Below are 26,829 nucleotides of genomic sequence, written 5' to 3' on the forward strand. Positions count from 1 at the left end.
TAAGTCTAAATTAGGTGTAGTCACAAACTTTAAAATGATGAACAGAATTAGGAAAGTGGTTAAAAGTTCTCAGGAACATAAGTTACAATTACAGATATATTTAAACAGGCTATAGGAAATTTAAAGCCACTTTAAACATTACATTTTAAACTACTTAGCAGTTTCATTTTGCCACTAAAATTATGGGGTTTTATATCCAAATAGGTGTTGAAGGTTTGGTATTTCCCTACCGAGAAGAGCATAGAGCCCTCTACTGTTCACAGATCACAGACTCTCAAGATACTGTGTGGCAGATTAGCCCCCTTCTCATGTAATCAATTTATTTTGGGGACAGGGTCTCGCTATGCAGCTCCAGCTGGCCTAGAACTAGCTTTGTATTCCAGACTGGTCTCAAATTCTGAGATCTGCCTACTTCTGCTCCCAAGGCCTGGGATTAAGTGCACGCATTACCATGCCTGGCAGAATCAGCTTTTAAGAGGCTCCAAATTAAATACAACCCTTGGCAGCTTTCTCCAGCCTTCTCCAGAGGAGGTAAGGCTGGCCTCACTGTGTTCCAGTCCTTCAACCTCATGTGCAGATGGCGGTGGATTCATCTCTCTGTGGGAAGGTCTAGGAGGAATACTGCCACCCACAATGACTAAAGTCAGAGTAAAGTAAAATGCACTGAGGTCTACAGCCAGGGGCCACCATTTGTTCTTTCTCACCAGCACTGTTTAAGTGACACCAGTAAACCTTCACACTTTACATTTTTGAGTTGGAGTTTTCTCCAAGGTTGAGAATAGGCACAGTTTTCCCAGGAACAGGCAGAGAAGGTTAAACTTACATCCCCTGCAAGGTGGGGAAGAGAGGATTGCTTTGTATTCTGAGTGGCAGCAGCTGTACTCCATGTCCATGTTGCCTGGCCCAGAAATATCTAGATGGGGTCAGTCAGCTCCACAAACAGCCACCGAGGGCAGAGGGACTAGTGAAGGCATTACATAGTAGCTAGCCGTCTGGGTACCACAGACATTTTAAAACAAACTACTATGCAGCAAGACAACTTCTCAACTGAGAACGAGGACTGGGACTACTCACTATATTACTGTCTAGTGTTCCAGAGGGTGCCTGCTGCCAGTGTGCTGGACGGCAGCAGAATTGAGTGAATGTGAATTAGGAGCACGACTTGGGGGAGGGGGAAACACTGACAACTCCCAGTCTCCACTGCTTCCTGGTGGAGTAGGAATACAAACCCAGAGAAAAACAAACCCTCTTTAGGTTCCACTAACGGAAAAAAAAAAAAAAAAAGTTTTGTAACTGTTATGATGGTTCTGGAAATAAAATTTGACATATACATTTTAAAAATTCTATATCCAAAAGGTGCTTGGTGCTGTTCTTGATGGGTCTGGTGTCTGTTTACACTCCAAATCATTTAAATACAGCCATTACATAGTCGATAAATGTTTTAAAATAAATGGTTATCTATTTCTTAACTGCCTCTCAAATTAGAAATTGTAATTAAGAGTCCCAGAGGCTGGCTCTGTGTGTTTTATTATTTTTGTTGGTCTCCATCACAGATGGAATTTTTCACTGGTAATTCCTCAGAACTAAATCCATTCATAGGGAATTCCGAGCAGTGAAAATAAATTTCACGTCATAGAGTAGGAAATGGTAATAAAAAGGAGCCAAGGGATCTGGGAAGCAGGCAAGCCCAGCTCAGTTTTCCACTGGTGTTGGGTTTTGCACAGGCTGGCTCACAATAACCTGCACCACATAGTCCTTTGGGATCTTCAGCTCCTCCAGCTTCATCTTATCAGTGAGAGGCCTGCCAGAGAAGAACCACCGCTGGCTGCCTGGCTCCACCCCTTCTGTGGCATGTAAGCGCCTCTTCATATGGAACACCGTGTCTGTGCTGCGCACCACAAGCTTGAGGTCTTTGCCTGTGGAGAGGCGCAGACGGAGCTGAGATTCATGTCCAGAATTGGGAGGTGGCTCAGGGATGTCCAGAGTCTCTATGTCACTCTTTTCCTCTATCATGTTGATGGGTGGCGCCAAGCAGTAGACTGGCAGCTGGTACCGGTTCCCCAGCTCATCGTAGCACTCCGTCAGTGCACCTGCAGAGAAGGGCGGTAAGAGCAGGTTCAATGAGCATGCTTCTGTTCACAGCGCACTCTCATCTCAAACTGCAACAGGCAGGTAGGTATACTAGAGAATCAGAGGAGGAAGTGGATACTTCCTCAGGGCAAACATCAGAGGAAAACGGCATCAGCTGTAGCTATACATGTATCGACATTAAAAGGATAAGAGTACTAAGAACAACCCTAGGCCTACAGATTTGATCTACTAGATGAAAAAGACCAATTTTCTGAAACACATTATGCACCGAAGCTTAAGAACGGAGAGATAATCTAAACAGGGCTTAGCTACAGAAACTGAATCAATAACTAATAACCTTTTAAAACAGAAAGCACCAACTCCAATGACAAATTCTACTGAACATTTAAGAAATTGTAACAACCTTCTATTTTTACAAGACTGAAGGGAAACTTCCTAATGCATTCTATGAAGCAAACATTACCTTAATGCTAAAGAAAGAAAAAGAAAATTGGGCAAATCAAATATAATACTTTAGAAAAATAATTATACCACTCCAAGGCAGAACTTATTCTAGGTATTCAAAAGTGGTTCAGTCTTCAGATATTAACTAATCTATAGTATCAGGGTAAGCAAGAAAAAGCACATAATCATATCAGATGAGGGAAAACCATCTGGCAGAACCTAGTACTTCTTCCTGATAAAAACTCTCATTAATTCTACTAGAGGGATGATTCCCTAGCTTCATAAAGAATAGTTAAACAACAAAACAACAAACCCTACACCACTGAACTTAAAGGTAACACATTTGAAATTTCCTATTCAGATCAGGAGTCAGGCCATACATAAAGAATTATCTACAGACTGGGAAGGAAAGAAGAGAAATGTCTTTACTTGTAGCTAATACAACTATGCAGAAAATCTGAAGAATCAAGAAAATAATCTCGGATCCAATGAGCATTCACATTAAGATTAACGCATAAAAACCAACTGTTCCATATGTATAGCCAACAGGTGGTATCTGAAATTACAAAACCATGTACATTAGCATACCCAGAGGGGTACATGTAGATCTAAACTTAACAAATGTGTAAGACCTACAAGAAAGTGACAAACTGTTAAAGCAAAGAAGAGCTAAACTGAGACAGCCTATGCATTGAGAAGATGATATTGTTGGAATGTCAGTCAATTCTTCCTTAATTTACAATTTTAATGCAACTCCAATCAAAATCCCAGTGAGTTTTTGTAGATACTGGATGAACTTCTCTGAACTGTACATAGGTAAAAAATTAACAAGGACTGGTTTATAGTAATCATATAGTAACCAAGATGGCATGGAGTTGGACAGGGTAGCTCGTACTTGTAATCCCATCACTTGAAGGGTGAAGCAGGAAGACTGCCATAATTTAAGGCTAGCCTATACATTCAGAGTCCAGTCTATCTCAAAAACCTAAAAAACCAACACTCAAACATAAACATGATGAATCAAACAGTTGAAAGTCCAGAAATAAGACTCAGATAAACAGTATCAACTGATCTGTGTTAAAGAAACAAAAGGAACAGAGGATAGAAAAGATAGGCTTTCCAACAAAAGGTGATGGGTTAATGAGCCATCCAAAAATTAATTTCAATATAGAACTTACCCTTGTCACAAAAATTAACTCAAAATATACCACAGGTAGACAAGATGGCTCAGCAACTAAAGACTCTTGCCACCACGTCTGACAGCCTGAGTCCAACCCCTGGAACCCACATGGTGGAAAGAGAAAACTGATCCTCTAAGTTGTCTTGTGACAGTCTCATGCATGCCCTGCATGTGCCCACCCTACTACCACCAAAAAGTGTATACAGACTTAAATATAAAACACAAAATTACAAACTCTTAGAAGGCAAAAGAAGAAAATCTAAACTGTTGCCTTGGCAACGACATGTGAGCTATGTCATCAAATGTACAATCATTAGAATTAGAAAATTTAGGCTTTGCTAAAGACACTGTCAAGAGAATAAAGACACAAACCGCAAGAAAAATTTCAAGACATATCTAACAAAGACTGTTGTACAAATACACACCGAACTCTCAACAGGCAGTGGTGGCACATTCCTTTAAGCCTAGCTTTTGGGAACCAGAGGCAGGTGGATCTATGAGTTCAAGGCCAGCTTGATTTATGTATGAGGTTCCAGGATGGCTAGGGCTACACAGAGAAACCTTGTCTCGGGGAAAAAAACAACAAATACAAACAAAACCAGAAGCTTAAATGCCTTAGTAAGACTCACAAAGAAGACAAGCAGATGAGAAGATGTGCTACACCACAGGCCATACTACAATGGCTCAAGTCCAGAGTAAAAACAATACTGAGGCTGGGGAGACTGAAAAAGCAGAAAGGGACAGCTACCCACTAAGTAATCCCCAATCTGCAGTAAGCCCCGATCTGCAGTAACCTCCAATACATACACTTTTAAAGCTTTAGCACATATGTCACTTTCTAAGTAAGTAAAGCTATTTGGAAAGATTAAATACAGGGTACTGAAAAACATTTAGTATATTGTTTTGTTGTTGTTGAATGAAACAGTACACTTTTGTTTGTTTGTGTTTTGTTTTTTTGAGACAGCGTTTTTCTCTGTCTAGTCCTGGCTTTCCTGGAACTCACTTTGTAGACCAGGCTGGCCTCAAACTCACAGAGATCCGCCTGCCTTCCAATCTGTCTTCCTAGTGCTAGGATTAAAGGTGTGCGCCATAACTGCCCAGCATGAAACAGTACTCTTAAAGTCCCAAAGAATGAAGAATTTTAACATACTTCAATAAATTATGGTGCAATTTTGGTATTAAAATAATCTACTTCTAAATGAAAAATAAGATCAGGTTTATGGAAAAAAATACTATTCCATTAAATATTTTGGAAGATAGAGATGTTTGCTCAAAATGCATACTTTGCTATCACAGGATGTCACTGGAAGGTAGTTACCCAACCACAGAGAGTATATCTAAGTTTCTTGCCTCTTAGCTGGACAATTAAAATATAATTACATTATTTCCTCTTTCCCACCCCTTCCATATCCCCCTCAAATTATGACCCTTTTCTTTTCTTACTGTTACATATTCATATGTAAATGTATAAATATATGAATTCAGCCTACTGCATCCCTTTAGTGTTCTACGTACAGATTTCAGGGCTGATCACATTCTATTAGATTACCAATTAGGAGAAGCTCCCTAGGGAAGATTCTAATTCTCTAATTCTCCTTCTCTCAGCAATCAACAGATGCCTGCATGGGGTGGGGCACCCTGAGAGTTCCCCCTTTCACATAGCACGTTCCATCATGCTGTCATTGATCAGGTCTTATTCAGGCAGCCAAATTCAATCTATACACTAAACACAAAAGCAAACACTTGAAAAGGCTCACCAGTCCTAGGCCTAAGTATGTTATATATGTAACTACACACACACACACACACACACACACACACACACACACACACACATATATACATTTTTGTTTTTGAGACAGGGTTTCTCTGTGTAGCTTTGGAGCCTGTCCTGGAACTCGATTTGCAGACCTGCCTGGCCTGGAACTCACAGAGATCCGCCTGCCTCTGCCTCCCTAGTGCTGGGATTAAAGGCATGTGCGCCCTCCTGGCCATGGCCAGGCCGCGCCGCGCCCCCCCCCCCCCCCCCCCCCGCAGTATATACATTTTGCAGATGGGAAAATTTAGAATGAATTGAGTTTTGCTTAGTGTTACACAGCTAGTAAATAACGACACAATCAGTAATCAGACTCCTAAAGAAATAAACTGGTAGCCAGGCAGTGGTGGCACACACCTTTAATCCCAGCACTCAGGAGGCAGAGGCAGGTGGATCTCTGTGAGTTCGAGGCCAGCCTGGTCTACAGAGCAAGATCCAGGGCTACAGAGAAACCCTGTCTAAAAAAGAAACTTGTAACAAAGATAAGAACAGTCAGCTTTCTATTATGATAATGAGAAGGTTAAATGGAAGAAATAAATGAATTGGAGGAAAATGAAAGGCATGACAATAAGAAGCTAGTGTGCTAAGTACAGCCTAATAACACGACAGTATTTACCAGTGAGTCAAAGACAAGCCCAGAGCAGTGACAGCTGCAGGCCGCCCCCCCCCCACTCCAAAGGAAGTGTGTTCCCTCAGAGAGGCTGCAAACTATTGAGGAAACAGACTTAGTACTGCCACGGTCTGGTCTACAGAAATTGGAGGATGTATGAAAACTGGAGCAATGGCAGGGGGAGATGGCTCAGTTGTCAAGTGCCTGCTTCACAAGCACAAGGACATGAGTTTTGGTCCCCAGCACCATGTAAAAGACTGGGTTGACTATGCCAATGACTTCAGCGGTTCCTCAGGAAACTAGAAACAGACCTACTCTAAGACCCAGCTAGACCATTCCTTGGCATGTACCCAAAGGAGTCCATTGCCTACTCAGAAGCACACATGCCCATCCATTTTCATCACTACTCTATTTTCTTTTTCTTTTCTTTTTTGGTGAGGCATGCCTTTATTTATTTATTTATTTATTTATTTATTTATTGATTGATTGATTGATTGATTGACTGATTGATTGGAATGCCGAATGCCATTTATTGAAGGAGGGAGAAGGTCTTAAATACAGGCTTACAGCACAATGGGAGAACCCCGGAGGGCAGAAGCAGCAAAGAAAGGTAAATGTACAGAACTGAAAAATATTAGACCCACACCCAGAAAGACAAAGATCACATGTTCTGCCTCCTATGTGGACCCTAGTGTCAAATTTTTAGCTGTGTGTTTCACTTGGAGCACCTGTAGAATTCAGGAAACTCGAAGGGACAAATGGTGGACATTCAGCACAGACATACCTTGGGCCTCCATCGACACGTGTGCGCACGCACACATCCATATCTGTTCCCACAGAAGGCCAGTGTGTTTATGCACAAAAAGAAGATACTTTTCCAAAAGCTGACAGTTGTGGGCATTTATCCCCCTGGCAAAATCACACTTAGCCCGGCTACATTAGAAACTTACAGGAGCTAGAAAGATGGCTCAGTGGTTAAGAGCACTGGCTGAGCTCAATTCCCAGCAACCACATGGTGGCTCCCACCCATCTATAATGGGTTCCAATGCTCTCCTCTGGAGAGTAAAGGAAAATGCAGACAGAGCACTCATATAAACAAATCTTAAACAAACAAACAAACAAACAAAAACTTATAGAAGGTTTTATATCACTACCCTCTGGCATTGAAGTCCAGCTCGTCTAGCAATTCTTCACTGTTTCTAGTAGTTCTAGTCAGGCTCTCTTGCATTACTATCTCATAACCTCTGCAGACTTTTCTTTTTCCTCTCACAAACCCACTGTAGGACTTGGCAGAGACAGACAGCCATCAGGATAAATACCTGCCAGGGTGGGCATTATCTCACCAAGCCAGGAAGTCCTGAAGGGCTCCCCATGGCAGGTAGAGGGCTGCTAAGTCATCACTTTTGTTGTGATCCCTTACACTATTTTCTGAGAATGTTTTGATTTATATTTTATCTAGACAATTAGTTCAGGTGTTCTAGTTTCCCTGTTTAACTGTTTTCTCTGGCTGCTTTCAATTAGGCTTCAACATATTTCACTCCAGCCAGGCATGGTGGTTTACCCCTGTAATCCTAGCCTAGAAGAGGCAGGAATGGAGGCTGGCCAGCCCTTTACTGTTGAGTTTAAGGTCTACCTGGATTACATGAGACTGTCTCAAAAGAACAAGAAAAGAAACAAAACGGCCTCGAGAAATTTGTATAGATGAACTAACCTGGCTGCCAAACAATACAAGTGGCTTTATTACATGCCATTAGGTCTAACACTTCACCCTTTCAAGCAGTCCTTGAGGCTGAAAAATAACCTTGTAAAGGCCTTGCTGAGTGCCTTTAGGCTCTCACTTCCGTATAAGTGCGGCTCAGTGTTAAGACTTTCATCACCTGAGACTTGCACAGCTACACTCAAAAGCTAAAAACCAGTGTCTGTGAGTGGGCAGGATGGCTAGGCAGGTAGAGCACATGCTAGCCTGATAACCTAAACCTGATCACTGGGTCCCACAGCTGAAGGAAATAACCAACTCCTGAAAGTCCTTTGACCTCCACATGCAATGTGACTGACGGACGGACGCATGCACGCATGTACCACTCATCCCCCAGATAATAAAACAAAAAGCAACGTGGAAGGACAAGAAAGTGTCTTGATGGTGGTGATAGTTTCCCAGTATATACACGACGGGTGAATCAAAGTGTCCACTTTACATCCCCATTTAACTGAAGTTCTCAATAATGTGTGAAAAGGTAAATATTTAGATCATACCATACCAAGAAACACTATCCTCCCCAAAGTAAATAAGGGGATGGCATTTTAGAATCCCAAAAGCTTTCTTTTTTCTTTCTTTTTTTTTTTGTTTCTATCACCAAGTTTTATCCATATCCTCACTATTAACTTCTCTGTTCTAATGGACCCAGGAGGCTGGAGTTCTACTTTTCAATAACCATGACTTCCTATGTCAAAGAAAGGCCTCAATGGTTAAGTGAAGTGGACATAGCTAAAAAGATGAGAACACCAAAAGCAGAGAATTCAAGTAAGGAAATGAAGCATAGAGGCTCAGACCACACACACACACACACACACAGGAGCCTGAGGGGTTCCAAGGACTAAAAAAGTAGTGAAATCTGATATGAGGGACAGTGTCTCTGCTCATAGCCAAGTTTGGATGGAGACCCGAATTTGGGACATGCTGATTATCTCCACAAGGATTATAGTACCTACTTTTACAAGGTTGCTGTAAGGATTAAATCACCAAAGATATGTGAATTGCTAATATATATATAAAAGTCCATGGAAAAACACTCAATAATGTTGGTTCTCTCTCACAGGTTTTAAATTTCAAAATTATACACTCAGGAAAGTATTTCACAAACAACAGTGTAATAAATGGATCACAATTCTATAAAGTTTCAGCCTTCTACCTCATATTCCATGGGCTTCTCTACAAACCTGAATCACAATGTCAGAAGGCCACCTGCAGCCCTTGGGAGCAGTCTTTAGGACCATAGGGCTGCTAACAAACTACAGGTTTTCTCTCCGGAAACACAGTGCTGTGGAAGGCCTATCAGCTCTTTCATCCACTGACTCAGCCAGCAGGCAACTAGGAAGCAGGCTTAGCGCCTCTCCTAGCCAGCTGAGGTCAAAGTAGCTTAGCTGTACACCTATGGCTGGAGTCATGTCATAGACAAAACAGTATTAAACACTACATAACACTTTGCTGAATTGCTACAGAGGACACTTCATCTTTAGTTTCAGGATTTCATTTTCTTAAGGGGGCAGAGGAGCCAGGCAGAAGCACTTGGGTCTGGTGTCTACTGAAAGCCCAGCAGGCCTTATAGAAGTGGTAGTTGATAGAGCTGGGCCTTGGGATGTGAGAAACCCTGCTTTCCCCAGCCCTACCCCACTCCCACCCCCAGAACAATATGGAAAGGAGGTTTTCTTCAGACAAGCCTCCTGGCTCAGGAACAACCTCCCACACAGCTATTTTCAGACTTTATCACTCTAATTCAAGAAAAAGGATGACAGCAACAGAGAGGCAGACATAGTCACATTTTGTAACTCTAAGCCATCTTTGTCTCCTTGAGGACAGAAAGAAATGATGTAACATTTATGATTAATCAGTCATCAGGCTCCTTATTAAGGTCCCATTTCATTTCTAAACACTACACCAGCTAAGCAAAAATCATCTGCATAAAAAAATAACTATCTGTGTTATAGTTATGCATCCATTCTTTAGGACCTTTAAATCAACCAAATTTCCTGGAAAAAAAAATTTTTTTTTTTTTAAAGATAGGTTCTTGCTATGTCTGTCAGTCGGGCTGGCCTTCAACAAGTGATCCTCTTGCTTCGGCCTCCCAAGTGCCAGGATTACAGACATGCATCATGCCTGGCCCTTGTCCATTTCTTGAAGTTTTTGGGTTTGTTTTTTGTTTGTTTGTTTGTTTTTTTTTTGGTCCTATTTTTAATAAAAAAAAATTGTGTGTTGGGGGGGCAGTGACAACTTTCAGAAGTCAGTGCTTGTTTTAAGGCAGGGTCTCTTGTTCCTGCTGTTCCAAAGTACACTTCAGGCTAGATGTGTGCCACTATATCTGGCTTTAACATGGGTTCCAGGGATCAAACGCAGACCATCAGGTTTGCCTGGCAATTGCTTTTGCTCACCGAGCCATCTCCTTGGTTGCTCTGGATTGCCTTAAAAAAAAATTATTCAGTCTTTTTTTTTTTTTGAGACAGGGTTTCTCTGTTTAACTGCCGTGGATGTCCTATAACTTGCTTTGTAGACCAGGCTGGCCTCAAACTCACAGAGATCTCTGTCTCCCAAGAGCTGGGATTAAAGAAGTGCACCACCACCACCACCACCACCACCACCACCACCACCACCCATCTACCTTTCTTTTTGAGACAAGGTCTCTCTATGTAGCCTTGGCTGGCCTGGATCTCACTATGTAGACCAGGCTGACCTTGAACTCACAACTCAGAGATTCACCTGCTTTAGCCTCCTGAGTGCTGGGATTACAAGTGTATGCCACCATGGTAAGCATCACGGCCTGTTTTTGATAGTCTTAAGAGATACCTAAGAGAAACAGAAATGGCTATACATATATATTTCCTGTCCATTTGTATTGTCTGTTTGCCTTTAGTATTAATAAAAGTCTATCGTTTTAAATTATTTTAGGCAATATGCAAGGTACCAAAAAGATCAGACTTGTGTAATCTTGTAAAATATCAACGAAGAGGACTTGTATAATGGCTTTACAAATTCGCAGATTTGAAACTGCATACTGGGAAAGAATCAAAGATGCTTTTGTTACTCATAGTTCAAATCTCAGTTCCATGATTTATCCCTGTAAAGACATAATCTCTCCAGGATTCACTTTTCTTATGAGTAAAATGGGGATTGCTCCTGATTTTTTTTTCTGAGCATGAGAGTTCAAACACACACACACACACACACACACACACACACACACACACACACACACACACACTCACCTACAACTAAGTAACTTAAAAAAAAAAAGGCATGTTTTTAGCATTTTTATATAATGGCAAAATAGCACACCATGAGAAAAAAGGAATTTAAGGCAATTAATTTTTAAAATTGCTATAAAAACTGTAAGGGGAAGGTTCTTATAAGACTAGGAAGTTATGAGAAGGGGTGTGGACAAGAGGAGAATCCTCTAAAGCCAACAGAGGCCACAGTGAATACAGCCTAGTCAGGATCTGTAAGTCAAGGCTGGTGCAGGGAATTTAACCTGTCAGTGCCAGAGTCCAGTGTGAAAAACTAAACTCAACAAGCCCAGTATGTATTAAGTGCCTTTGGTAGACCAGGCATTATGGTAAATGACTCCTAACTATCAGCACACTGAACCCATGCAACAATCAAGCAGACAGATGGTTACCACAGTCCACATCTGACAAAGAACTGAAGGTTACAGAGGTGATTTTTGTAACATCACACAGCTTTAATTACTACAGAGAAGCACAAGTGATGTCGAAAACCACCACTGAGCAGGTCTAAAAACATCCAGTTAAGCAGCTGAATTGTAATTGATGGCAAATTAGGGATATATGATGTCATAATTGACAGGCCCACCCAAGGGCCTGAAATATCAGTGCTAAGCTTCAGAGAAAAAACAAACACTCAAGGGTAGCAAATGACAAAACATTATCACCTACAAATCTGTTAAAATTCATTTGAGAGAGGAATGCTGACATCAGCATGGTTCTTCCATGCTTATGCAGAATATATCTTTCTTTCTTTTGGTTTTTTCCAGACAAGGTTTCTTTGTGTAGCCTTGGATTTCCTGGAACTCACTCTGTAGATGAGGCTGGCCTCAAACTCACAGAGATCCACCTGCCTCTGCCTCCCCAAGTGCTGGGATTAAAGGCCTGCACCACCACACCTGGCATAACAACATTATTTTTCTTGACAGTTCATGTAGATAAGTAGAAACCAGATTTAAATCTTTAGAGATTTGAGTTTACACTCAATAGGATACACATAGACTGTGCTTATTTATACAGGAAACATATTTTGCCTTTATGAACTTAAAAGCATTTTAAAATACAATTATTAAATTTACTTAATACACTTATCGTGTTTGTGCTTGCCACAGCGCACATGAGGGTGTCAGAAGATCCTGAGGAAGCTGGTTCCTGGGATGGAACTCACATGTCATCAGGCTTGATGGTAAACACCTTCACCTGCTAAGCCATCTTGGTGATCCCTGCCTCCATGAGCTTTTAAACGAAGCCACAATTTGGAGAACATAATTAGCTATAGGTAACTATGTTAAGTATAAAATAAGGAAGTCAAAGTTCTGGAGTTCTAGATTAAAACCCCCATATAAACATGACTCTCCTTACAGCCACTTGCAGGCCTACACAACAGATTCTGCTTGGGAAATAAGAGATGTAAGTATCAGAAATAGGTAACAACTTTATGAAAGTGGAACCTTCATTCTCTGTCACAATAAAGGGGTAGCTGAAGGGGCAGATGGAAGACCATGTCACCACCTCCTAATCTACAATCATGGAAGAAGTAAAGAATTTAAACACCAGGTACAAAAACTGGGACTAAGTAGGCATGTTGAAATGGCACTCTATTCAGATACTTCAAATATAGGAGTGATCATTTTTACGCGTGTGGGAGAAGTAGGTGTTCAATAAATGTTAGTGATATAAGCCCATGCTAACAAGTGCTCCTAATAAGTAACAGACAGTCATAAAACAAGGAATGCTTCTTAGAAGCATGGCTAATTAGAGCAGGGGATTTGGAAAGTTGGCAAGGCTCATGAGTAAAAAACATTCTGCATTGGACAGAGAGTCAAAGGACATCCTGCAGATGATTAAATTACTAAAACATTGCTTCTCCACAAATGAACAAAAGTAAAACAGACATTGGGGAAAACAACAGTGGCCTAACAATGAACAGAGAACAGTAAATGTAGGTGGTTATCCCTTATATAGGTCAGAAGAAACAACCTGGGAAGATACTAACTTGCAAAGCTGAAGAGAAAAACACAAATACATAAAGCAAAAGGACAAAGAGTACATATATAAAACTAATATCTAAACCTCAACGTGAAATATTTAATGTTTCGATCAAAGAGGCCATACAAGGGTATGTGCACAAGTCTGGCCTCTATGTGTCCCTGGATACATACAAATTATGGTGGTTCTTAGTCACTTTCTCAAAGCAAGAAAGGTTTCTTATAAGGTTCATGGCTACAGTTATGGAAAACTACCCCTCAAAACTTTGAAGCCGAGGTAGAAAAGGTGGTTCAGCAGTTAAGAGCTGTTGCTGCTCTTCCAGAGGACATGGGCTTGCTTCCCAGCATCCACATGGCAAAAATACCCATACATTTAAAAAAAAAAAAAAAAAAACCAAAAAAAAAAAAAAACACCTTTTAAGAGAGATTTATTTATTTATTTTGGTTTTTTCGAGACAGGGTTTCTCTGTGTGGCTTTGTGCCTTTCCTGGATCTCGCTCTGTAGACCAGGCTGGCCTTGAACTCACAGAGATCCGCCTGCCTCTGCCTCCCAAGTACTGGGATTAAAGGCGTGCACCGCCACTGCCCGGCTTATTTTATTTTTTAATGTATGAATGTTTACCTAAACATATGTAATTATGTATGAATGTATGTATGTATATGTACCACATACATGCAGTGCCTGCAGAAGCCAGAAGAGGGAATCAGATTTCCCTGGAGCTGGAGTTACAGACTCTTGTGAGCCACCAAATGGTTGGTTGGGAACTGAACCCAGGTCCTCTGCAAGAGTAGCAACCATGGAGCCATCTCTCCTGTGGCCCTCGCTGCCCCCAAATAATAATTAAAAAACAAAACAAAACAAACAAACAAACAAACAACCCAAACTTCAAAGTTTAGGTCTGCTTACACTAAATGATGGGAAAGCATGATGGCAAAGGGGCATCCATGAATCCTCTGCACTTTATAAAACCTAAATTGAGTGTCCTCAGCTCTGCAGGACAGCAGTTAAGGCAGCAGCAACAACTACTGCTGGGCAGGGACGTACACTGTACAGACGAGGGGGCTTGTGTCCACAGAAAACTAAGTCACACAGAAACTAGAAAATGCAGCTTATCACATGGTCTCTTTTCTGAGATTAAGAAACATAAAAATGAACCAAGATATAAACTACCACCAGCTGAAAAATGTAAAAAAAGGAGTGCTATTTTTCACTCTAATAAAAAGAATTAGAATACTTGTAGAAGAGAAACAGAAACTTCCCCCTTAGTGGTTCCCTGCTATTGAAGACAAAGTGACTGCCCCTTTGTCATCAGGACGCCAAACCTACCGTGTGGTAGTGTTATGTTTGCACCATCAATGATTGCCTGTGCCAGTTCATGATCATTGCTTTCAAAAGCATGTGCAGCAGCCTTCAAGGCATCCCAGATTTCTTTCCGACCTTCAAAAGCTGGTGCGGTGTCCCAAAATTCATCCCTCTTGCTGCGCAGTTGTCCATCTGTCATGGGATAATCACTTTTCCATTTTGGTTTCTCCTTTTTCAAAGGCTGGTTACGACCTAGAGCAACTGAAAAGAGAAAAGGCTAACATCAATATTCATTAAAAAAAAAAAATCCCTATTTTCTGTAAGAAAAGTTATGTGGTTATATTCCTGTTTTGGATTCTTTCACCACAATTACAGCTAGATGTCTGCCTATTTGCTGATTTCTGGCTGAAATTCTATTAACCAATCTAGAGCAAATGGAGATAGCTAGATGCAAGATTTTATTTTCTGCATTTTTTCTTTCTTGAGACAGGCTTCACACTGTAGCCCTGGCTTCCAACTCATAGCAATCTTCCTGCTTCTGTCTCCCAAGTGCTAGGATTACAGGCATGAGCCACCATACCAGGCTTCATATTTTTCAGTAAGTCAATAGCTCTTTTCCATTCAGTATATTTCCAAAGATGATTAAAAATAATTCCAGGGGGCTAGGGAGGTGGTTTGTCAATAAAAATGCCTGTGGTTCACACAGGAGACAGAGACAGGCAGGTTTCTGGAGCTCATGTGGTCAACTGGTCTAGACAAAGCAGTTAACTCCATATGAGAGCCCTTATCAAAAAAATCAAGTGAAGGTACCTGAGCAAGACACCAACAGTGACCTGTCTTCCCACATGCACACACACATACACACAGACAAAGAAACTGTGGGTTGGGAACATAGCTCAGCTAGTGTGGGCAGCACTTGTTTGTAATCCCAGATTTGGGGAGGCAGAGACTAGCAAATCCTTGGGGTTTACTGGCCAGCTATATATACTAGCCCACTTGGTGAGTTCTAAACTAATGAGAGATCTAGCCCAGAAAAACAGGATGGATGGCTCCTGAGGCTGACCTCTGACCTCCACAAGCACACATGAGCACACACACACCCCCCCATTAACACGCATACACAGAAGCATATTGACCCACACCCACCCACACCTACAAGCAGGACTGTAACTGCAAACTGAGAGTGGTGGTACATGCCTGTAATCTCAGCACTTGGGAGCAGACACAGGTGAATCTCTGAGGCCAGCCTGGTCTACATATCAGAGTTCCAGGATAGCCAGGACTACAAAGAGAGATCAAGTCTCAAAAAAAAAAGTAACTGTAACAAATGCACCATTCTGGTAAGGGATGTTTATAATGGGTAACTATGAACAACCCCAGAAAAGGAATATGAATAAAAGTTCCATTTTGTTCATTAAAACATGTGCACACACATGCATATATACCAGAAGCCAACAAGTGTAGTGTTTCATCAAACTAACAAGGCAGAGGAGTGGCAGATGCTGCAGCAGAGACTCGAAGGACAGTAGATAGTGTGAAATAGTTTGAATCTCAGAACTTTTGGACATATAAAGCCAGGAAGTCAGAACTTAGCAAATCCAAAAGGCCAAAGGCTACTTTTCAGTGTCTAAGGAAGGTGAACTAGACCACCAAACCCAGGAAGAAACACAGCAACAGAGTTAGAACAAGTCTCAGGCAGCTTCTGTACCAGACACTTCCACAGCCTACATGATCATGAATCTATTTTCTATGGGTCATACTGACCTACACTGCCTTCTTCCCTATGGGTCTGTCTTTAGGTTATATAGTGCCAGGCATAAGAAAGCTTAATAAACAAAAGTAAATGGGAAATTAAATCATGATGAAAAGATAAAGAATGTTAGGAAAGAGTAGGTGGGTAAAAAATGACAGTGCAGGTGGGAAGCAGAGAAGGCATGCATCAAAATTCACTGTTCCATACTTAATTGCAGGAAGAATATCATTTAAAAGAATCTAAAATGGTTCTAAAGCATGCATAAAGTTAATGACCCCCTTACTGGTCTGGGCTATGCATAATACAAAATAAAATGACTCTTACTCCCTGGGAAATCTCTCTCTTTCCCAAGCTACATTCCTATATGACAGGGCTAACTAATATGGTAAAGTACATTTGGTTTGACATCGGAATTAAAATGAATTCTTTTTACTAGGTCTGACCATTGATCTCAAGGCCAAACATCCCAGGTCTCTAGTCTTTCACATAAAACTTTCAGTATTGACACGTGACCATGTTCTGGCCCCCTAACTTGTCTAAGTGAAATTCAAAGCAGGCAAGTTCTAAAAGGACGGGTATAACAGAGCAGAGAACACATCCATTTAGTAGCATAGCTGGAAACAGAATTCAAATCTCCTTATGTAATCAACAAATAGGCACTGCCTTCTTAGAGTAACACTATAGCTGTGTCTATGAGGTTTGTTTCAAAAGTGAACAATTCAATCCGTAGTAATGGCTTTCCGCTACATATGCTAAGTAATACCGACAAGGAAAGCTAAAGCACCAATCTTAAAAGGTGCCTGAAATATGCCCAATAATCAAGACTGACCCACTAGTTCCACCAAGGTAAAATGCAAAGGTAGTTTCAGCTATGTTATCCTCTGTATGAATAGAAAATTTATGCTCAACACTCAGTCATTGAGCAGGAAGTGAAAAGCAGGGCATGGTAACAAGGAAGTAGATTCTGTGCCATCTACTTGAATAATGCATCAGGTTGACCCGAGCAGTTCTAGACTCTCATATATTTTAAATATTCTAAACATGTAACTTGGTGTAGTTTCTTGTCATTTTGTGAAATAATCAACAAAACTTCTACACTCTCACTATCTAATATGAACAACTCAAAATGGACCTCAAACTGGGTATGGTGGTACTCACATACAATTCCAGTTACCCAGGAGGCTGAGTCAGGAGGATGGCAAATTTGAGTCTAGACCCATTTCAGAAAGGAAGCTCTAGCCAGGCATGGGGCATGGTGATGCACACCTTTAACCCAGCACTTGGGAGGCAGAGGCAGGTAAGGCCACCCTAGTCTACAGAGCAAGTTCTAGAACAGTCAGGGTGATTCTGAGAACCCGTCTCAAAAAATCAAAACAAGCTGGGCAGCAGTGGTGCACCTCTTTAATCCTGACACTTGGGAGGCAGAGGCAGGCAGATCTCTGTGAATTCGAGGCCAGCCTGGTCTATAGAGTGAGTTCCAGGACAGCTAGGACTGTTACACAGAGAAACCCTGTCTCGGGGGAAAAAATCAAAACAAAACAAAGCAAAAAAAGCTTTCAAATACAGAAAACTAATAGAAAAATTAAAAACCTTTATGTATGTGAATTACTTTCCTTACCTATGTGAGGTAGCTTTATTTCTGCTGCTCATATTTGCACTAAGTACAAACACACACACACACACACACACACACACACACACACACACACACACGGCACATTTATGTTGGTAACCATCATTCTGCAAGTGTTTAAAACCACATCATGTCAAAAGTTCCATGATAATTCTTCTGCAGAAATAAAAGTATTCACCCTGAAGACATGAACTAGGCTCATCTTATTTCTGCTTAGGTCTCTGAACCTTTAACATACATATAGTATGTATCATCTGAGTGTAGAACACCCATTACTAAAATGACCAAATCTCAGTGGCAAACATTACTATTTGGAAAGTCATAGTTGTTTGGGGGTGGGGGTGGGTTCAAGACAGGGTTTCTCTGTGTAGCCTTAGCTGTTCTAGAACTCACTCTATAGACCAGGTTGGCTTTGAACTCACAGAGATCTGGCTGCCTCTGCCTCCTGAGTGCTGGGATTAAAGGCGGATAAAGGTGTACACTGTCACCACACAGCAGAAAGTCACAGATTAAAAAAAAAATATTTTTACATATGTCAGTATTTTGCCTGCATGCATGTGCATCACATGTGAGCAGTGCCCACAGAGGCTAGAACAGTGTTGGAGCCCCTGAAACTGAAGTTATAGACAGTTGTGAGCTTCCATGCAGGTGCTGGGATTGAACACAGGTACTCTGGCTGAAGAGCCAGTGCTCTTAACCATAGAGCCAACTCTCCAGCCCCAGTATAGAATTTTTACTGCACTATCTGATCTTAAAAGTTTCATGCTGGGTTCAACAGAGTAACAAAACAAGTTTAAAAAAAAGTTTCATGATAGCCTAAATCAGAGCCACTGCCCAATGTGTCTTTAGTTAAGTAAACTGGGGGGGAAAAAAAGCTATGTCAGCAAATTAATTCAAGCCATCATCTCATTAAAACATGAAAATGGCTTGGGCAGGTAGGGACAGACCTGGGTCCTCTGCAAGAGCAGCAAGAGTTCTTAACTGCTGCACTATTTCTCCAACTCTTCCCTTGTACACATTAAATACTGCTTTCTCTGTAACAGATTTAATACTGAAAAGCTAAAGGCTTGCTTTTCAGATGGAACTAAGTAGAATATGACTTTAAACACATTTACTATACAACTAAAAGCATTTTACCAGGAATTCATTTAGACATTCTGTTTATAAGAGACAATAGTCTTTGGGAAGAGAGCTCAGTTAGTAAGTACTTGCTATGCAAACATGAAGACCTGAGTCTGACGGAGAACCCACATAAAGCTGTGAGTGACATAACATCTTTAAGTCCTGGAGAGGTAGAGACAGACAGGGACGCACCAGCCAGTCAAGCTAACCTAACTGGCAAGCTCAGGCCTGAGAAAAGACATCTGAGGGTGGCTTCCATATATACCTACTCTCCTTCCTACATACCTACACACACACACACACACACACACACACACACACACACACACACACACACACACAGAGTCAGAGTCAGAGATTTTTCAAAAAGGACTCATGATTGTAATTCTTTTCTTCCTTTTGGTCCTTCTTTGAAAATCCCAGCACTCGGGAGGCTTCTCTGTGAGTTCAAAGCTAGCCTGGTCTACAAAGCAAGTTCCAGGAAAGGCGCAAAACTACACAGAGAAACCCTGTCTCGAAAAACCAAAAAAAAAAAAAAAAACAAAAAAAAAAAAAAAAAAAAAAAAAAACAAAAAAAAAAAAAAAAAAAGAAAAGAAAAGAAAGAAAAAAGAAAATCCCTGACTTAATGTTTGGAACTCATCAGATAAAATGACACAATACAAAGGCAAGATAAAAATATCAAGATATAGGCTGGGCAGTGATGGTACACTCCTTTAACCCCAGCACTCAGGAAGCAGAGGCAGGTGGATCTCTGTGAGTCTGAGGCCAGCCTGGCCTACAAAGCAAGTTCCAGGATAGCTAGGGCTGTTACACAGAGAAACTCTGTCTCAAAGAGACAAACAAAAAACAAAAAGAAAAACCAAGATATAACCCTGGTAATGTTAGCTATAACAGACAGAAACCTGGAAACCTGGGGATGACTAAAGAGATCACCATCTAAAGACTGTCTCAAGTAATTTTCAAGTACTTAAAGCAGCAAAAACTAGGACAGAAAATTGCTCCTATCTATCTGCTACTGACTAAAGCACCAAGAGCATAAAAACAGGAGGAAAAGCTTCCTGTCATTTCAGAGCTGAAGACAGTACAGAACTGTGAGAGTCGATTTTGCCACCCTCCTGGAGCTGGCAGGAAGAATCTCTAAGTCCATAGGTCTCCAAGAGGGGAGGGATCTTTGATGGCATCTAACAAGATTTCTTATTCAGTCCTATTATAGCCCAGCAAAGCCAGTTTCAGAGTTTCTTCAAGATAGACTTCAATGAATAAGAAACAGTTGCTGTTTTGCATATCATATATTTACATTGATTCATTTTTTAAATTTTTTTGGTTTTTCGAGACAGGGTTTCTCTGTGTTGTTTTGGTGCCTGTCCTGGATCTCACTTTGTAGACTAGGCTGGCCTCGAACTCACAGAGATCCGCCTGGCTCTGCCTCCCAAGTGCTGGGATTAAAGGCGTGTGCCACCACTGCCTGGCTCTAGGATTCATAACCATAGCAAAACTACAGTTATGAAGTAGCAATGAAATAATTTTATGATTGGGGGTCACTATAACATGAAGAACTGTATTATAAAAGGGTCGCTGCATTAGAAAGGCTAAGATCCATTGCCCTACAGAAACACCTACTTTAAGGCACAGACCACAGAAAGCTAAGCCAGGTTGTGGCATCTCAGTGACATTAGTATTTCAATAATTTCACACATACACAAAACCCTGTAGGTAGTAAAACATGAAAGTAATGCGTACAGCACTCAGCTCTGATCCTGCAATTACTCACTATTGTGTTTATATGATCACTTTAGTGTCTCACTATCAGCTGCTTGTATCACCTCAAATCCTTGTCACGCCACAATATCCAAAGCATAGTACCTGGAGGAAAAGCCTTTAGGAACTAATGAATTCATAAGGGAGGGACCCTCCTGGATGAAATTTATAACACTACCATGGGAGAACAGATAGAAGGCAGTTATGTGGGCACCAAGAAGGACCTTACTAACCCTCAAATCAGTCACCACCTCAATATTAAGAGATCCCAACTTTCAGAATTGTGAGAAATAAATTTCAGAAGTCACCCAGTCTGCAGTACTGTGTTACAGTGACCTGACCTGACTAAAACAGATAGTGTCATCAAGAAGCAGGGCATTGTACTGAATACCTAAAATGTGGCTGTGCCAGGAGCAGAGGCAGAAGAGGGTGAGCCAGCACTGCCACTGTAACCAAACACCCAAGAGAATCAACACATAATGAGGAAATGTGTATTTAGCGCGTAGTTTTGGAGGGTTCAGCCCAGATCCTCTGTGCCTGTGAACAGACCCACACTGGTGGAAGCACATGGCTGATGCTAACTGATTACATCCTGAGCAAAGAAGCAAGGAGAATACGGAGACTGCCAGGGTATCATTATCACCTTCAAAGTCTTCAAAGTCCTAAAGACCTGCCACCAGGTCCTAGAACCTCCCCAGACATCATCCTGGGGTTCAAGTCTTTAAGATGTGGAACTTTAAGAGGACATTCAAGTTCTAAACTATAGCAAATATTTCTGAGGTATGTGCATGCTACAAAAAGCCAGTGTTCCTGAGAAGAGACTGCTAAAGGCAATTCTGCGGAGTGTTCTAAAAGAAAAGAAAGAGGGACTGATGAGATGGCTCCAGCAGGTAAAGGTGATTTATCACTAATCCTGCTAACTTGAGCTCCATCCCGGGACCCATGCGGTAGAAAGATAGAACTGACTCCTAGAATTTGTCCTCTGACCTCCACAGATGAGCTGCGTAAAGTGTACACATGCATACACAGACACACACACACACACACACACACACACACACACACACACACACACACACACGGGGTAGAATAAATAAATGTAATAAAATTCAAAGAAAGGAAAGTCCTAAATCATCTATGTTCTGGAGAACATATGGACAGTCACGAAAAGGACAGTGAGGAAACATGGAAAGTAAAAGCCGCTGTCAGCGCAGACAGAAACAAAGAATCTGACTGGACTGGAACAAAGGTGATCCTGGTTATAAAGTGGCAAAAAAACGATGGGCTGAACTGTGTCCCCCACTTCAGTGTTCTGTGGGAGCAGTCTGTGAACTGCTGCTGCTGCTTCTTCTCCTTCTTTTTTTTTTTTTTTAAAGACGGTTTCTCCATGTAGCTTTGGTGCCTGTCTTGGATCTCGCTCGGTAGCCCAGGCTGGCCTTGAACTCATAGAGATTCACCTGGCTCTGCCTCCCAAGCACTGGGATTACAGGCGTGTGCCAGCACTGCCTGGCATGAACTGATTCTTAGCTAAGGTGACTTGACAGATCAGTGAGCTACAGCAATTTCTAAGTCCAGTGCTGAAGGAGCAGGTTTTCCTCTGACTGACGATAGTAAAAAGTAGGAAGAGAGAATGAAGACACAACTGTTTGGCCAAAAGGGATCAGAATTCAGTGGCTTTACAAAAGCCACTGCACTCTGCACTCATTACAAAAACCAATGGGGGTGGAGGAGGCACAGCCACAACAGCTCAACTCTAAACAGGCCAGGCAGCCTTGCCTCTTACATGCCTTCAGGTTTCTATTTATGTTTGGCTTTTAGGGCTATGTCTAATCTCCTACATAGTCTCATGTTCAATGAGCAGTAAAACTACCAGGCCCAACAGTAAGGGACCAGCAACAGAAGGGAACTGTGGGGAAACACTCTCTATGGGACCAAGCTTATTTAGAACAAAGACTAAATAACTCAGTAACAATACTTCAATGGGTGCTTAATTTATCTTAGTAAATTGCAAGATCACTTTTTCTTCCTCCCAATTCTTACAGTTAAAATATCCTTGAACATCTGGTATAGGCCAAAATGTAAGACCACTGAAGTCCCTCTTTCTCACTGACTGTAGTAGAAATCTGGGACAAAATGCAAAACACAATTAACTTAAGAGTTCTGAAAAGCTGATGGTAGTGGCTGACAGGAGCCAAATCTAAAGAAGCACCCTCACTGGGCTAGTTACACTTCCATTTTTTTATATTTTTTCTCTCAGATTTGACCTACGGCAGCTTCAGTATGGAAATGCAGTGAGATGTACTAAACTATGAAGGGATCCAGCTTCTGGTAGGGTAACTGGAAGATGAATTCTTAGAAACAGAGATGAGGGGCTGGCAAGATGGCTTAGAGAAAAAGTGAGACCTAAATTTGGATCCCCAGCACCCATGTTAAGAGTCTGGGCCGTGCCTCTGTAACCCTAATTCTTGGAGGACTAAGACAGGCAGAATCCAGGCACTCACTGGCAGCCAATTTGGCAGAAACAGAGAGCCCCAGATTCAGAGAGAGACTTCATCTTTTCTATTTTCTAAGACAGGTGCTCATGTAGCCCAGGCTGGTTTCTAACTTGATAGGTAGTCAAAGATGACCTTTAAACTTCTTTTTCTTTTCTTTTCTTTTTTGGTTTTGAGACAGGGTTTCTCTATGTTGTTTTGGTGCCTGTCCTGTAACTCGCTCTGTAGCCCAGGCTGGCCTCGGAACTCACAGAGATCCACCTGGCTCTGCCTTGCCTCACAAGCGTCGGGATTAAAGGCACACACCACCACCACCACCCAGCAACCTTTAAACTTCTGATCCTCCTGCCTGTATCTCCTGAATGCTGGGATTACAAGTGTCCATCACCATGCCTAGTTTACGAAGTGCTGGGAATTAAACCCAGGCAGGGGCTTTGTGGATGCTAGGTAAATATTCTTCCAAATGAGCCACATCCCCAGCCAGAGACCTTGTCTTAAAATAAGATGAAGTGGCTGAGGAAAACATTCTGATGTCAACTTCTGGCCTCATACACACTGCACCCTGGCTCAGGCAAGTACACATATCACACATCGACACAGGGCACGGGGGAGTGGAGGGGTGGTCACCAAAAACTTAAGTGAGAAAACCTGGTTTTGAGACAAAGCAACCAGCAAAAAAAAGTAATACAACACGAAGAAAGTAAGGTTATTTCTTCTCTATTCTTGTCCCTTTCATCAAGTTATCTTAAAAGGCAACCCTGACTACATGGAAGTATGGGGTAATGTTGGAAACAGCTAAGAGGAATCTCTTTCCAATTAAAAGGTAGAGAACAATGGCCTTTGGGAGTGGGGAGGTGAATGGATGAACAGATAAGACAATAAATAGTACTCCACAGTACAAACACCTAAAATTCCGTGTGTGAGCTAAGCCAAATCTCAGATTCACCTATGACCTGCGTGGGCACTGGCCATAAAGCAGCACAGTAATGGCTCTGATATAAACAAACTAGCAGCAGGATAACAAAGGCTTTGAAAAGCAAATCGACATCAGAACCACTAACAGAAAGAACTCAGTCTGAAAATAAGCAGGCTGAGGGCTAAAACTGTGAAACAAAGCAAAGCAAACTGATATTCTTCAGGAAATTTAATAAAGACCTAGAACCTCAAATGTTCAAGATGTCCAGGAAACAATCCAGTATTACTCAATACAAAAGAAATATGTGACTAATTTTCAAGAGAAAAGACGATAAACAAATGGAAAGTTCTGAGACGATCCAGATGTTGAAATGATCAAAGACTTTAAAAGTTACAGTCATGTTTCATGAGATTAACAACAAACTGAAATAAAAAGCCCTTCCCTCTTTTCCTTCCTTCCTTCTTTCTTTTGGTTTTTGAGACAGGTCTCACTATACAGGTCAGACCATCTTGAACTCACCATCCTCTTGCATCAAACTCCTAAGTACTAGGCATACAGACACATGTCACCATGCCTAGCACAAAAAGTTCTTAAGAGAGAAATGAACTATCATCAACAAACAAATGTAAATTCTAAAAATGAGGCCAGATGTGGTGGTGTATGCCTTAAATACTAGCACCCAGGAGGCAGGGGCAGGCAAATCTCCAAGTTTGAGGCCAGCCAGGGCTACATACTGAGATCCTGTTTCAATAAGCAAACAAGCAATCAAACAAACAAATAAATCTGAAAACGAAAAATATAGTACTTAAGACTTCAGATCACCCCTAGAAAGCAGAAGAGAACTTAATTGAATGAAGAAGTGCAGTTGAAAGAACTCCTAGATGTGCTGGACAATTATGCAGGGCCACAATGGCCCATCCCATTCCTTCCTGACCAATTAATGCCAGGGTGAAGCATGCAGGCTGAAATCACAGCTCCAGACATTTTCAAACATTTGTTATGAGACCAGGGAAACACCTGGCACAGCTGCCAAACACCAACCAGGTCTTGACGTGTTAAGCACAGAGACCAGCGTTTGAATATCTACATGGTCAGTTGGATTACATAATTTTATATTCTGTAAGAATGGTCTCCAGTTGTCAGAGCTGTCGTATGTACTCAACAGTGACATCAAGGTTCAAAGCAAGGCTTAGATAGAAATCTTGGGGGTTCACCTTTGAGTTTGAGGTTAACCTGGTCTACTGAGCAAGTTCCAGGACAGCCAGGGCTACACAGAGGAAACTGTCTTGAAACAAAACAAACAAAAACAAACAAACTCTTGGGGGTTCTTTTTGCCTTACACTCCAGAGTTCCATCTTTTTTTTTTTTTAATTCTATTTATTTTTTTATTTTATGTGCATTAGTGTTTCGCCTGCATACATGTCTGTGTGAGGTTGTCAGGTCCCCTAGAATTTGAGTTACAGACAGTTGTGAGCTGTCATGTGGGTGCTGGGAATTGAACCCAGGTCCTTTGGAAGAGCAGTCAGTGCTCTTAACTGCTGAGCCACCCCTCCAGCTCCCCAGAGTTCCATCTAAATAAAATCATGAAAGCATATGGGGAGAGATGCATAAATATCAGATGAACATTAAGAAAACATAAGAACTCTTCAAGATGTACTTTGTTGGTTTCCTCTGGCTAATAAGAAAGTCCTGTTTCCTGATGAGGTGTCTACTAGGACTGACCTGAAGCTTTTGGTAAACTAGACCTGTATAAATAACACTGTCTGTACCAGGAAGTGTAAAATGAGACAAGGAGAAACAGTTGAGGGAAAATGTCCACCTGACAACCTGTGCAGACTTGCCTGGTTCTCTTCCCCAACACCACTCCCTGTCCCTTCTGCCTTTTCATCTCACCATGACAAGAAGTCCAGAAAGCCATCAACCTTTAGTATCCCCTGCAGCACTCCATTGACTGAAAGGCACTGTCCTGCAGATGTTGATGTTTCCTGGACCTAGAGCTAGTACACTGTCAGCAGTAAGCCAGTTTCCTAGTGATTAGGAAGTCTTTGCCCTTGGCCTCAAAAACAGACCCTGATGGTAGAGAGCTACTGGAACACTCCTGAGGAGTGTAGGCAGGTTGTAGACATCCTGTGGAGTGATCTCATGGCTATGGAGAGCTTCCAGATCAACACTATTTGAGAAGTTTGTTGCTTTAGGCCTAAGGTGATGGAACAGTTAGTCAAATACAAGCTGCAAGCCCTGAACCAAGCTATGCATTCTGCCACAACCACAAGGTATTAGTCATCTTCTCTGCCTCCAGTTACTGTTTGTCAGTAACAGAAGAGCCTGCATCAAACTGGGGTCAGCACAAATCATGGAACATCATCAAACCAGCAAGGCAACCCATAGAGTGAGGCAAAGGATTAGCAAGGAAGAGCAATTAGTTAAGAGCTCCATGAGAAGTTACCTGCTCATTCCTCACACCTCTTTGGTACTTAGGAGGAGAAAACTGATTTGATCACACCATATTTGAGCAGGCAGCCACTGTGGAGTTTACTACTACGGTGGATGCTAAGGTCACAGCTGGTGAACAGCTCAGCAGACACGCAACAACACAAGTCCTGGCTGGAGGACTTGGCCACAGAACCACTGATTCAGAAGAATATACAGTCCAGTTGGAGGAAGGAGGGCACTATTAAAAAAAAAAAAAAAAAAAAAAAAAAACTAATCTGAATTATTTTTTGGATCAAA

General features: G+C 41.6%; 1 protein-coding gene across 2 annotated transcripts in view; it reads right to left on the reverse strand.

The window, feature by feature from the left end:
- Positions 1–1,494: 1,494 nt before the first annotated feature.
- Ubtd2 (ubiquitin domain containing 2) overlaps positions 1,495–26,829 on the reverse strand; it is a 56,193-nt gene continuing 30,858 nt past the window's right edge. For both annotated transcript variants that reach the window (XM_028857787.2, XM_037201468.1), the window contains exons 2-3: positions 14,449–14,685; positions 1,495–2,090 (exon numbers count right to left, since the gene is read on the reverse strand). In XM_028857787.2, the coding sequence (XP_028713620.1) occupies positions 1,693–2,090; positions 14,449–14,685 (635 nt within the window). In that variant the 3' untranslated portion in view covers positions 1,495–1,692. The remainder of the gene's footprint in view (positions 2,091–14,448; positions 14,686–26,829) is intronic.

The sequence above is a fragment of the Peromyscus leucopus genome, chromosome 8b (genome assembly GCF_004664715.2).
Source record: "Peromyscus leucopus breed LL Stock chromosome 8b, UCI_PerLeu_2.1, whole genome shotgun sequence".
NCBI lineage: Eukaryota > Metazoa > Chordata > Mammalia > Rodentia > Cricetidae > Peromyscus > Peromyscus leucopus.